The sequence below is a fragment of the Varroa destructor genome, unplaced genomic scaffold (genome assembly GCF_002443255.2).
Source record: "Varroa destructor unplaced genomic scaffold, Vdes_3.0 BEIS01000003.1, whole genome shotgun sequence".
NCBI classification, from domain to species: Eukaryota; Metazoa; Arthropoda; class Arachnida; order Mesostigmata; family Varroidae; genus Varroa; species Varroa destructor.
In genome coordinates, this window is record NW_019211456.1 from 28516141 (window position 1) to 28529881 (window position 13741).

Below are 13741 nucleotides of genomic sequence, written 5' to 3' on the forward strand. Positions count from 1 at the left end.
CTCAAACCGCTGTCAGTTTTAGATCCAAGACTATATGCGTTTCCATCCGAATCGTTGAAACAAACGTTGGTCGTCATCGTACTCGAAATTTTCCCGCAGATGCCGTTTTTTAACCCGAAGCTGCAAATGCTGAGTAACACATCATGTTGCTTGCCAAAAATGGTCACATTCGATACTCGATCCAAACCTACGTATGATCATCAGAAGCAAAACCAAACATAAAGGGTTGATTAGGCCAAAAACTCGTTTTGAAGAAGCCTTACGGAAGAACCGTTCATAGTAAAATAGCGCCTCAAAGCTCTCAAGACGACTAGTTTTCTTTAGATTGCTACGTCCTTTGCTTCAAGGTGCAACTGGATAAGCTGCTTATTTTCTTAGACCAAGTTTATTTTTCATCGAAACTATGGCTAATTTTTCTAAATATCACTTTGAGACAAAACCATTTTATAGCATGTGACGATGTCCTATACATAATGACATGAACAAAATTGTTGCCGATACTATTTCTACCTAATGTGCTTATTTTAATTAAATTAACCTTTATATAGCATCTATAATTTCTACGAATGATTCCTTTAGGATTTTTTCATGTACCAAGTTTACATAATACATATATATGAAAAGCAGGGCGCTTATAACCATCAAATTAGAAGGAAGCCCCGAGGGCATGCACGATACTGTATTAAAGTCATTGTTGTTACCCTTCCAACATTAGCCGATAATAGCATGCTATAAACGAAGATCGAAATGAGCGGTTTTCAAGTGTAACTGACCCTTATAACCGACTTCCTCAGAAAAGTGAAGATCATGGTCCGTAACAATCGCAAAAAATTGCCATAACTTAAATTTGCGAGGTGTGTTTGGAGTTTAGTTCTATTATTCTCAATAGGTTTCAGCTATATAAAATGTAATTGCGCCGTTGTTAAAAGAAAGATCCTTCCTATCAGAATATCGCTGTGATTAAAAAAGAGAATAATCATAATAGAAATGCGCTGTACAAGTCACGAGGAACTATTTTAATACGGCAGTCATCAATGCGATATTAGCTGATAAAAATATCACACATGGAGGTGTAATATGTTTCCTTTTTTCTACCACTACATCCACGGTCGTTAGCGAAATAGGCGGCAACTTGAAAAAGTCGTCTGCTAAATCTAGTCATTTTTTTCAATAGTGCTAATATATACCGTCTTGTTGCTTAAGATATGGTACAGCACAATCGAAGGTAAGTTGTCAGCTTCAGAATCGATGCGAAGTATGCTCAATTACTCTAGATCGACACGAGTGTTCATTTCCGATATATACCGTTTTCTATAAAGTGTAATATTTACATTAGCTTTATTAGATACAAATATTTATAGTTTTTCAATTCACTACAGTCTATGATGATCAGGTTTCCATTCCTCCACTGAAGCACCAAATCAATCGGTAACAGTATCAGTAACTTTCCGATCCACGCACATCACCAACCTGCGTAATAGAAACCGCTCATGTCACAATCGGCGCTGCGTTGCGTATCAAAAGTGCGCTACGAAGTACAAAGAAAAACCGACTACTCTTAGCGTTAGTAAAGCTTTTGAGCGCAGATACAATACTTTCTAGATGACTAGTCGGCTGCGTCAATAAGCTAATTTTTTTTATGATAGTAATGTAACGCGGAGGGATAAACGAGATTTGAACACAAATGTTTTCAATAGCGTCCACCGTTCTCTGTTGACATCAACATTTTTATTGCACGACCATTGTCTATTCCTGTAGCCAAATAAGGTGCTAGTCAAATTAGTGATTGTATAAGAATCCTATAGAAGCACACAAGGGGCTTAGGACTATTTACTACAATATGAGCTCATTAATTTTGTATTTTTTTTTCAATTTAAGCTAGATAAGGAACGAAGCTCTTGCTATTCCAAGAGGGACCGACTAGTCTTTATAATACAACCGATTTGTAGCATAAATTTATAACAAGCCAAGTTGCAAATAAGGTAGAGATGGGTTGACTATACTATGAAAGAGTTTTGTTACCTTTAGGGCCGCGCAATCTGCCCAGGTCAAGTTGGTTGCCATCAATATCAATTTTGCACGAATTTACGTCTCCGACGATCGAGTGTTCGGGACAGGCATGGTCCGTTTCCCATTCGATCATATACTGACAGGAGATGTTCGCTAGGAGACGTGGTGGACGATTCTGCAGAAGTTAAATCGTATTGATCACTTGTCAATTTTTATAAATACTACGAACGACAGAAACACGCATCGGTACAGGTCGTTCCTAATGCTTAACGTTATTTGTACAATAATCGATCTACTAGTCGCTTGTGACTTTACCTAATACTAACCCTGCCGCGTTTTTCTGGACATCGGAGGTGGATCACCGTGGAAGGATGATTCACACAGTTTTCGAATGGCTTCGAATTCTTCGATGGTTTGTATGTTATGGTGAGGTCGCCCGTTTCTTTGATGAGTTGTACTCTGGTAGACGAGTTGATTAATCCTACGGTTTTCCATGAAGATTTACGCAGGTTCAGGCAGGCTGCCGTACCAGGTGTAGTACAACCTAAATAATCATATTGGAATCAATAAATAGATGCCAAATCTTGCTTGCTACTCCAATTCGTCACAACAATAACAGGTGTGCATTTGTAGTGATCTTTGAAATAAAATCAGTTTTTATTTTACGCGCTTGCAGTAAAGCAGGTGGTATTTGCAGTCTAATACCTCTTCGACGCTTTCTTTAGTAAACACGTTTTTCGAGATACGAGTTTACAATAAACCATATAAGACAGTTTAACTCTATACTAAATAATTATATAAAATTATATATGATTAGGTCTGCTCTATGAATAGCCTATTATATCAACTACTCTTCTGCTTGCCCGTTGACACGAATTATGTATATCTATCAACAATAATATACAGAAGAAATGAAAATAAGCTTACCGATCAAGCTGTCCGTGATATCCTGGCAGATGTTGATGTAAAGATCCACGTTGGATGCTTCAACTTTATGTGTGCCCCGCAGACGAATGAGGTGACTCAGATCATATTTGTGACCAGTAAACTCATCGATGACATAACAAGGCACCTGAACGTTAGGCTTAATGATTGGCGGAAGTCCTCCTGAAGATGGAGACGCAGCCGCAGGTAACGGTGTCCTGCTTCCAGTACTAGGAGGTGCACCGCTGTTCGCACCTTCAAAACAGGCCGCGGATGTTCGCCACGATAGAATCATATTGCAGGAGTTATCCAGCATGTAATGGGGCGATCCCTGGAACAAATGGTACATACGGCTATACGTAAAGCATTACGGAATTAATTCGTTTATACGCTCCAGACAAGACAAAAACAGTTATCACTTTGCATACATCTTACTGGAGTCTGAAATAAGACCTAGCGGATTACTCTAATACAGCTGATAGTGTGATTGTTCGCCCACAAAGTAAACTAGCTCCGCAGCCTACACAGTAAACTTTTGAAGTAAATTGCGATCCCAAGCTGCGTATGATTCCAGCGCAACGGCAATTTCTAACCAATGATCTCATTAGCACGGTTGCATTCCGCTCAGGCTAGTTTGTCGGTGTTTTATGATTGGTGATTAAAGTAGAATATAAGATAGCATCATACTCATACTTGATTTGCAACTTTATGGCTACAGAAATCGCTATCATGACTAACTATAGCACGCAGGGCCTCGATTTATTTCACTAATGTAAAGTCATACAATAGTGCACAACTCTACATTATTAGCATTAGTATACCTGTTGGAAGCAAGTCGAGCATATCTTAAAATAATGCTACCCACTGTCAAGAAACAGGTTAGTCGCCTTGCATGAATAGTGAGTACGTTTAAGATATATACAATTGGGTTTATACCAAAAAAGATACTATTGATATTAATCTCTTTCGGGATCAGGTAGTTGCAAGGACATTCAAATATCACGTCAGTTGATTTTCAAGTACGTATTTCAAGATGTAAAATTTCAACAGATTTTAACCTAGTTAACAAGCCCTATAGCCGACACAATCTCGAAAGTAAATCGCCTACAAACATCCTAGGGAATGGCAAAAAACTCCCTCTCGAGTATTTACGATACATTTTTGGATTTCTAGCAACATCGAGATAATTTCAAAAAATTCATCAGCTAACATTTTACCTTGATGTTCACTAAAAAAATTAGCTCTCTTTCTACCTCATGCGTTTTCTTTTCACACGCCCTTCGACACGGTGTTCGTCGCGATACAACAAATCTTTGAACGTAGATAATTTACACTAGTTATCCCTACCATCTGTGGACCATGTCTCTGCTTAACGTCACCTAAAGTGCTAAAGGGTTTCCTGTAGCACAATGCACATCTCTCATATTTGATTTACGTGACGTATGTACACCTGAAACCTATGGGGCAATTTTGCTTCAATAAGACACTTAATCCGAACAGCGAAAACAACCGAACACCGACAACAAAACCAAGAATGCTGCCGGATAAACCGCCTCCTTCGTGAACCCTATGCGCGCTGTTCACGTTATTAAGATCCCTTGCTGGCCGTGTTCTTTTCGGCGGGACATATGCCCTATGCCATAATCTCTCGTCGATGATTCTCTTAAGTACCGGGCTTCCGTTTTCGTCGCCTTTTTTTTTGTCTACTGTTCGATCATCCCCCCCCCCCCGATTATAGTTTCCTTTGTTGTGTTATTTCTGCCTTTTCTGCATAACTTCGCTCGGCCATTTCGCTGCTCCATCTCTGCCTGCTGCTATTGCAAGCGAGGCTTTTCCTTCTGATCCTCCTCCTGTTATTGTCGTTGTTCGCAAGTTCCAAGATTTATATCGATCACCGGGCGTCCTATTAGTAGTTGCCCACTTCTGCCTTGTCATCACTGGTGGTGCTGCTACAAGAGCTAAACGACTGCCATAAACCGTAATTACTGCTGTTGCCACTGTTGTCGCTAAGGACGCAACAAATGAGCTAACGAAGGGCAGTCACTTCATACTTCTGTCTGTGAGACTGCTTCAATCTGACGCCCTTTACCCTAGACTTCCTTGGCCATCAGATATATATATCTCACTTCTCTATTGCTCAACTTCATCCACGGGATACTCCACCATATTACTACGATGGCACCACATCGCAACGGACTGGTAGATATTAAACCAGGCCGACATCGAATCTGTCGAGATAAGTGCAATAGCAGAAAAGCGGGGTGAATGATTCATTTTATCTGGTAACTTTAGGTCGTCCTTATTAAGTGACTTCGTTTCATTTGCTGGCCAAGATCCTTTTTACATTTTTTCCGGTTTCCGAAAACAGCTGAAGAAGGCCAACTTATGGTTATGGATATTCTTCTAAGACTAGCTAATGGTTGCATTATCATCAATGATATTGAGCTTGTCTCTGCTAGGAGAATGCTCCCCTTAGAAGGCTGAAAGTCTCTAAATACTTAGTTGAGGTGTTTAAAGATAGCGTAAATACCACTGGGTGCCTAGCATAAGTTGTGGCTAAATCGAGAGTCACAAGCGAAGATTAACTGTAACGATTCATTCGCCACAATAAAACCAAAAACAAATACGTGGTATAAATCATCAAGATATTCCAGTACATACAATTGAGATTAGGCGTTGAGTTCAAACTCATGCTGAAGTGGCATTTCATTAGTCAACCAGTGTCGCAAAGAGTCGACTTAGAATTTCATAACTTATTAATTCTGCGGCATTCGTTTAGCACTACAATATGAGTATTCCGTGCTAATGGTTTGGACTTCAACAAGCCATCGATTAGCCATTTATTTTACTTTCTAATATCCTGATATTCATTTACTAGATTTTTTAGGAGTCTAAAGCCTACCATAATAAAAAGAAAGGACGTTCAAGAGATTTTTTCATACTATGCCTTTGTTATCTGTTCGTTAATAATCATGCATTGCATTTGTAACTTACCAGATGAAAGCCGCATTGGAACGAGATGACCACTTGTATGTTTTTGCGAGCTTGGTGCTTGCAGGGCCCGCCCGTCAGAAAAACATAGTTCCTTTTCGCCTCAAAGGACTGATTCCCCTCCGTAGCCTTTACCAAAACCTCGGCTGTGTAGCTTTTATTAGCTGCGAATCGCGTGACATGGCATACAAATGCCCCATTGCACTCAACTGGCTGCAACTGGAAACTGTCGCCACTATTTTTGGTGAAATTGAGTGGCTCACATAGTGAAAGGTAAAATAGGCTAACTTCAGCTGAACTCGTCGGCTTTGGTATGACCCACGAATAACTGAAATCACGTAAACAACAGCACGATAGATTGTAGATTTTAAATACGATATAGCGTTTTTGTTTTATACATAAATTACCACCAAGACGCAGTGTTATAATCCGTTTGTTTCCAGCCCGTGCTTACGTACATAAACCCAAAGTTATCTTTTATTATCTTTTCAGCAACAGTACAGCATTAATACTGAACAAACTTAGAACATAACTGTGTTGGATTATAGTTTTATCTGGTGAACGTGGTTACAAGTTTTTTTAAATGACACAACAAAAAAGCTAAAGTCTGATTGTTACCAGCATGTCAACACTTTTTTTTTATTTACATTTTATATCGACTGTCTCTAATCAAATGCTACCCAACTCCAACCTCGCGTAGTAAGAGTTCAATCATTTTTAGTGCTCTGCGAAGCTTTCGTAAGTCTTTTTGCCTTTTCATAGGTTCTAACCCTTGTAATTTCACAAACTTTCTAAACAAATCAATTAGCAATAAAGCGATATTCAACAAGGACGTTACCGTGTCACGTTGCGAATAATTACCCCTTCACTGTGAGTAATCTATCAAACGTGACTTTATTGTGATCTATTTAAATTATGTCATACTATGTCATAATCAACTAAAGATGAAATAAAAGCAAACAAGTTCTCCAGAGAAAAGGAGGAGAATCAATCAGCTAGTCGCTTCGGTGAAACACACAGCGGCGATAAGGTCTATTAAAAAAAAACAATTGGTTTTTCGTTCAATCAATACAGTTTCATTCGCCTGCAGTACAGGAACTAGACTGAGTACGCGGTACGTCAAGCTTTGAATGATTGTAAACTCATCGAAAACAGTCCACCAATCAATATCCAAGGTAACCTCGCATTCGTCATCGACAATAACCAGAAGCCCGAATTAGGTGCTGCTCTACTCGTTGACTAATCAACACATAAAGGCGACAAAATCTCCATACTTCATGTGTCATTCTCATAGCGTTCATGGTACGAGTGGCGGAGCCCCAACTAATATAGCCTCTGAAGCTATGTGATAGTCACAGAATAACAACAATAACGACGCTTTTTTTGGCTAGCACACCTTGTGCATAAGTAAAATATGAATTACGCTCGTATTTATTTGAGAGAACCAATCGTACAAGAACTTTCATCCACTTACTATTACTGAAAAAATATAAGTATTATTGTTGCCCGATTTTTACAGTAGCCCCGTAAACGGACGACAAATTGTAAGATGGCCTTAAGGCTCAGCACGCTTTTCCATAGGGTTAAGGGCTCTCTCCTAGACAAGTCCGTTCAAGCAGAGACTGATGATATATAGTGATGTGGAGAGTTCGCTTAAATTCGGGTCAGGCGAGAGCAGACTATTTCCGATCATATCGAATCGTACAGATACAGCGTGTGCAATAGGCTATATTTGCTGAAAGTTGATTTCGCTAGCAAAAGTCTTAGGTTTTTTCTAGAACGCCAAACTATAACACGAAATAGTATGTCAGTCGAAACTACCATGTAGTAGCCATTGTGTAACAATAAAAGACATGTCACAATGTGCTCTTCTAACGATGCAATCGTTCTTGAACACAACGCGTTAGTCGAAGCTTTTTATACCAATTTAAGCTATTCATCTCTGCAACGTACATATGAATTAATGGAAAATATGAGGTGGCAGCCTTGTCGTCCTCTTTGCCTCGTGGAGTCTAGCTGCTATGTGTGTCTTGCGCCAATTCATGCCGAAGCTTCTTAAGCACGTCACCTACTTACCTACTAAATTGTACTGCTTACTCAAAGGAATGTATTTATTAAAACTAAATGCAGTGTTGAACGATATAAAACACTTTGTTATAAATAGACAGGCATCGCGTATGGCGTTTAAAATTGCAGCGTATGCTTGTTACTGATAAGCTCGTGTGTTCAAGTTCAGCACTTATTACAGTATTATTCTATCTTTAGTCTTACACGTAAACGGACCTAACAAAGTTGTGTGATGTTCTCTTGAATGTTTGGTAGCAGCTTCTTGAAGGTAAGCCACAAGGCATTTAAGGTGATCTTACATGAGGCGCACATATTTAACGAAATATTTGATTATTCATTTGGTAGTAGATCTTTTTTTCATATTCTAAAAGGACCTTTGGGCATTGCTATATAGGAAAGGCGACTTAACTTGAACGGTGCCTCCCTGCTTCAACGTCTGCCCATTTCTTTGAACAGTGACGCATGCGGCCTTTAGATTTCCAAAGACGACTTGGCCTGGCCGGACATGACTAAGTGATCTCGGAGAATCCTATTCTGCCGGCGAACCACATCCTACGATGATTTCTGCTTTTGGCTGATATTTTCCCTATTCACGAACATTGCTCATCAGAAATCTTTCATATAATTTGTGTAAACCCCTATGCTGAAGCCGCGATAATTGGTCGCTTGTAGCTAAATATACCGCCCACCTTATAAGGTGGGCTGACAATCTTCAGTACCTGTACACAGCGCGGATGCTACGCAATAATAGACGGCCATAATAACAGGTGCGAGACTTACGGACATAAGCTCGCGTAAAGAGGTGTTCTCAGTGTGGTTTTCTCAAATTGCGGAGACGTACTCATTTTGAAACTCGTGTTCAACTGTTAATTTGAATTCGTACAGGATTTGAAGGGATATAGTTTATGCCTGAAAAAAAAAATTAGTCTTACTATAACAGCTAGGAGTGATAGACAGTTTCCCCCATTGAAATAACTGATCGGCAGGAAATTTTTTTCCAAATTTATCTTTGAAATTGCTATCCGTTTTTTGTTTTAGGGTTACACAGACAAAGACCAACAGTTAGCAGCCCAAAGCTATTAGGTTTCAGCCAACGCCGCATTTAAGTCATAGTCGTTTCCTAAGCTTAGAGCAAAGCCTGAACAATACAGATGATCTTTATTTTTTTTATTGGTTCTTAAGAGCTTCACAAATCAATTCTGCAATTTTTTTTGATCTGCCAAGCAAGGCCAGCAGGACGATAGAAGTGCCACGAACGATATGGCATTAACGGCAAGTTACAAAGGAATTTACCCCTGATGAAACGCCCCGTTTTGGTTTTTCTTTGGCCGCTATTTCAACAGTTATTTTACCGTTTTTGAGCACAGTTGCTGCATCGATAGCCAGAATTGGCGATCCATATGCAGCTAGCGGTCTATTCGAGAGTGACGAACGAGTTACTTTTTATTGACAGCTGGTGAGATAGAAGAAGGACAAAAACACACCGACTGAATGTCGTAGTTCACGTCGACGTTTCTCGCATTTATTCAAAGGGCTTTGTTGGTAGCCAATCCAGCTGCGGTTAGCCATATCACGGCGTCGTCATTTCGAGTCTAAACAAGAGCATCAGCTATATATATGTTAAATAACTAGATAATTTTACTAATATATCATCATAAGGCAGATAGTCAGTGAAACCAATCCATGAAATGATTTTCCCTTTACTATTATTATTATATGCAGCTTTAGTTGTTATCAGCCACGATATTGCCTGGCCTGAAACAAAGCGCGTATTGATAGCGCAACGAAGTTGTCCTTTGATGATTATATATCCTTTACATCCAAGGCAAGAATAGCAAGGACAACTGGCGCAATATATGTCCGTCTTCATCCTCTCCTTTTATTCTGCATCTCTGCGTCAGCTGCAATTTCGAGTTTCAGACGTTTAATGGAGGCTTAGCTGTAGCTGCCCAGTGTAGCGCATCGTCTCGATTTGCATTAGAAATAAGTATAAACAGACTCCAACAAGTTCGTTAAAGTGGCTCAGTCTTCGCAAGTCTATTCTAACTGTAGTCACAAGGCAAAGAATACGCTGTTCCTTTTGATACGATCGGGCCTTTCCCAGCTCATAAACTGTTTTTACACTGGCGCGGATATATGGACAAAAGACTCAGCCAGTTAGTCCTATCCAGCCCGCTCGTTATCCAGTGACTAGCCTAGGTCTATCATCCCACTTTTCCCATGGACAAAAATCGTGGTAAACAGGCAAAACAAAAAATTCATATTCAACTATTTATACGTGGGAAGTTCGAATTACAGATATAAAAAACAAGGCAAATATTGTCAATAATACCACTATACGACTATTTCCATGAAGTCACCTTTTTCCCCTCAAAATCTTCGGTAGAGAATCATGTAAGTCAAGCCGAAGGGTACCGCCATGTTGTTTAAGTTGCTATGTTGTTTTGTTGACTTCTTATAGATGAACATATATGTTGCTTCAGCGAGTTTTATTTTATTTATGACGGAGCATCAAATACAATTTCAAAAAATTTTCTGACCGTAGAGAATTGGAATAGCTTTGGGTTATACTGCCGCGTGAAAACCCACGGTGCTTTCGAGTCGCTACGGCGCCATTAGATTTCATCAAGTTAAAGCAAAATTCGGTAATGGCAGGAACTAGTAACGTGAAGAATGGAAAGAACTGCAAATAAAGCAACAGGGCATGATAGAAGATAAAGCACGATAAAAGCTGAAGGATTAAGCTTTAAGCTAAAATTGACAGCGGATCTAACAAAGGTTTTGCTCCGACAAGCATAGCTTGCTTTGTAAGTCTTGCGTAGCCGATGTACCGGGTATCATATAAACGAGCCATAGAGCTTGTGTAACAGTGAAATCTAGTATCTTATATGATGGGACGTATGTTTGTTACCATCAGCCTGGCAACAATCAACCGCGTTGCATTATCTAGTCTTAGCAACGCGAAAAATGGTCTACTTGCGAGGCAAAAAAAAGCCTACCTATCTTCCCTCTATTAAACAGTATTCTACACAATAACCAATACATTTTCACAAAGAACTGAATAATCGTTATGGACGCGAGTCGAGTTCTGTTGGCCTTTCAACATCATTGGGTGATTGCTTACCTATTCGTTTCAAGGTTAGTCAAATCTCCTTGCAACAAAATAACGTTTTGCTAATTAGTGGTGGGCTAAAGAACGTTACTAATTAGAAAACATTGTCTTGTATGTGTATTACACACAACTAAATACAATTGGTTCTAAAAATTAAATGAGCAAAGTAGATGTAGATGCCGTAATGATGACAAAGCTATTAAATCGATTTGGGAAGAATACCAGCCCATCAGCATAGCCTCACTCCGTTCCAACGAGAAAGAGCTACCCAACTTCTTCCATAGCAACATCCGTTCTAATCTGTGTCTATTTATTTTACGACCGCGGAAAGTCACGTGGCAACAGCACAAGTGAAAAAAAATTAACAACACCGTAATAGTCAATAAAATTTGTTTTATATTGGTTTAGTTATTATTGTCAAAGGAGAAATAGAATGTTAAATAATGGCTTCGGCAGCGATGATCACTTCTATACTGACCGTCGATCATTTTCTACAGTGAACAATCGATACCAGATCACTCCAAAACTATATATATATATAAAACAAAACCAGGAATAGTATTAATAATACTGGTAATTTTCGTTTTCTCTTTATTTCCTTATGACTCTGTCATCTTCAATGTTCAATGTAATCTGTTGTTTCTGTTGTTCCTACAGCAACCTGTGCTGTCACATTGGTCAGGAACGTCAATATGAAATAATGAGCCTACATATTCAAATGTATTACTTACGCTCCAAGTAGTTTTCCATCTATTCCTTTAATCGAGCCCGCACAAAACGCCGCATGATTGAATCCGCGTTCCTGTGATTCCAGTTCATCTTGCGAGCTAACAGCGATTAGCTGGGCCAGAAATACCGTCGTGAGAAAGAGTCTACTAGTGATTGCTGGTCTCATTTTCTTCGTTGTAGCTCGTGGTGCTTCAACGGCAAAATTTCTACTGAGGCAACTGTCACAGCTACCACTGCCGCTGTTGCTATTGCCGTTCACGCCGTAACTGCAGTCTCTGCAGATGTTCTTGGCAGTGACGAATTTTCTACAGCGGCTCCTGGTTAGAAACCGCGGATCTCTGTCGCCGGTGGCCGATACTGACGACCAACTCACTGTCATCCCGACTACCCCCCGCTAAACTGCACCGCTACCGGTGCGTAACTAGCGTTGGGGACGTCGACGGCGTTGATTTTAGTCCCAACAACGTTCTGGTCTTTGCCTCTGTTCGGAGGAAGTGACACCCAAAATGCGCTCGAAGCCACACCACACTCGCAGTATGTTTAACACGAGCAATCACGCAATCCAACCGACAACAATGATAAGCGCCTCCTTATTGCGCCGCTGTTACGAGCATCACAGACAGCACACTGGCAAAAAGACATGTACAATCTTCACAGTTCTTCCTTTTCGAAGATAGATGATTATTTAACGGTTTCCCGTTAGAAATTAAAGCTTAGATACACCTCGTTCCAGTTTGCGGGAGCCACTATATTCGATGTGTTCACTTTTGCGGGTGCTGTCTGCAAGACTGGATCTGAATCTAAGGCAGATAACCAAACAAAACAAAGACCGATCCCTACGACTTGCACTCGTCTCACATCTGATCTAGCAACAACAGTGCCAGCGATATTTGAACATACAGATTAGACAACACACGACAAGGACTGATAGACTCAGCGGTTAAGACACGTATTGAGGGAAAGTCACGAATAGCGGTGTAATACGCAGTTGTATGCAGTTAACAGCGGCGACCGGTTTACCACATAATCTCTTGTCATTCGATTTGAAATTAGTGAGTGCTTGGCTGCCATTTTAGAGCCAGCCAAACCAGTTTCTTTTAGGTGTAATCAACAGTGAAACTTCTAGTTTATGCTAAGATATTGTGTGAATCTATGATTAATACCGATTACCTGGCTTGTTTACCTATTTCTTTTTCTGGCTGATTGTTTATCGACTGAATATGAAGCGAAAAATATACAGAACTTCGTCGTCCGGTCAGAAATTGCCCCCTTTTGCTTGTACCGGATCTACCGTAATTACTTTGGGCTTTGATAAAATGCGTAATTCGATAATTTGAACGAGTTTTTCACACTACGCTCTACCAAGCCAGTGCTTCACCACCTCATAGCACCACGGCCACTATGACCGTCACCCTCAGAGTCTAAAGATAGAATCAAACCACAGTACAAAGCACAGCACAGATACAGACGGACACGCGAATTAACCAACGCATATAACAGCGACGCGCCTGTTACTGCGACTTATTTGCGACGACTTTATAGCCTCATTCGCACAAAGGCTGGCGGCTGTAAGGTAAACGGCTGCTACTCTGGCTACGGCTGGGATGGAGAAGAGGATGGCTGCCGCTGCCGAAATGACAGCTGGTTGACTAGAATACAACCGCAACACCGACGGTCGCCTTATTGATATGCACAACGACGCAAATCGCTCGTTCACGGCGCAGTAGCAACAGAACTAATAGCAGCCGAAGCGGATGAAAACATGCTATCACGACAACGACGACGGCCGTGATGGGCTAAGAAGAGGGCGCCACCGCCGCCGCCGCCGCCACAACCACAGCAGCAGAAACCAATCTACCCAACAGTCTATGGGGTTGCCTACACGGGATCACAGGGTTGCCTACTTAG

At 40.5% G+C, this 13741-nt stretch overlaps 1 protein-coding gene across 1 annotated transcript in view; it reads right to left on the minus strand.

Moving 5' to 3' along the window:
- Positions 1-13511, minus strand: part of Lerp (lysosomal enzyme receptor protein) — a 29742-nt gene extending 16231 nt beyond the window's left edge. Inside the window, exons 1-7 of the mRNA XM_022795805.2 lie at positions 13017-13511; positions 11836-12633; positions 5929-6253; positions 2938-3265; positions 2337-2554; positions 2023-2185; positions 1-187 (exon numbers count right to left, since the gene is read on the minus strand). Of these exons, the coding sequence (XP_022651540.1) occupies positions 1-187; positions 2023-2185; positions 2337-2554; positions 2938-3265; positions 5929-6253; positions 11836-12212 (1598 nt within the window). The 5' untranslated portion in view covers positions 12213-12633; positions 13017-13511. The remainder of the gene's footprint in view (positions 188-2022; positions 2186-2336; positions 2555-2937; positions 3266-5928; positions 6254-11835; positions 12634-13016) is intronic.
- Positions 13512-13741: the final 230 nt, after the last annotated feature.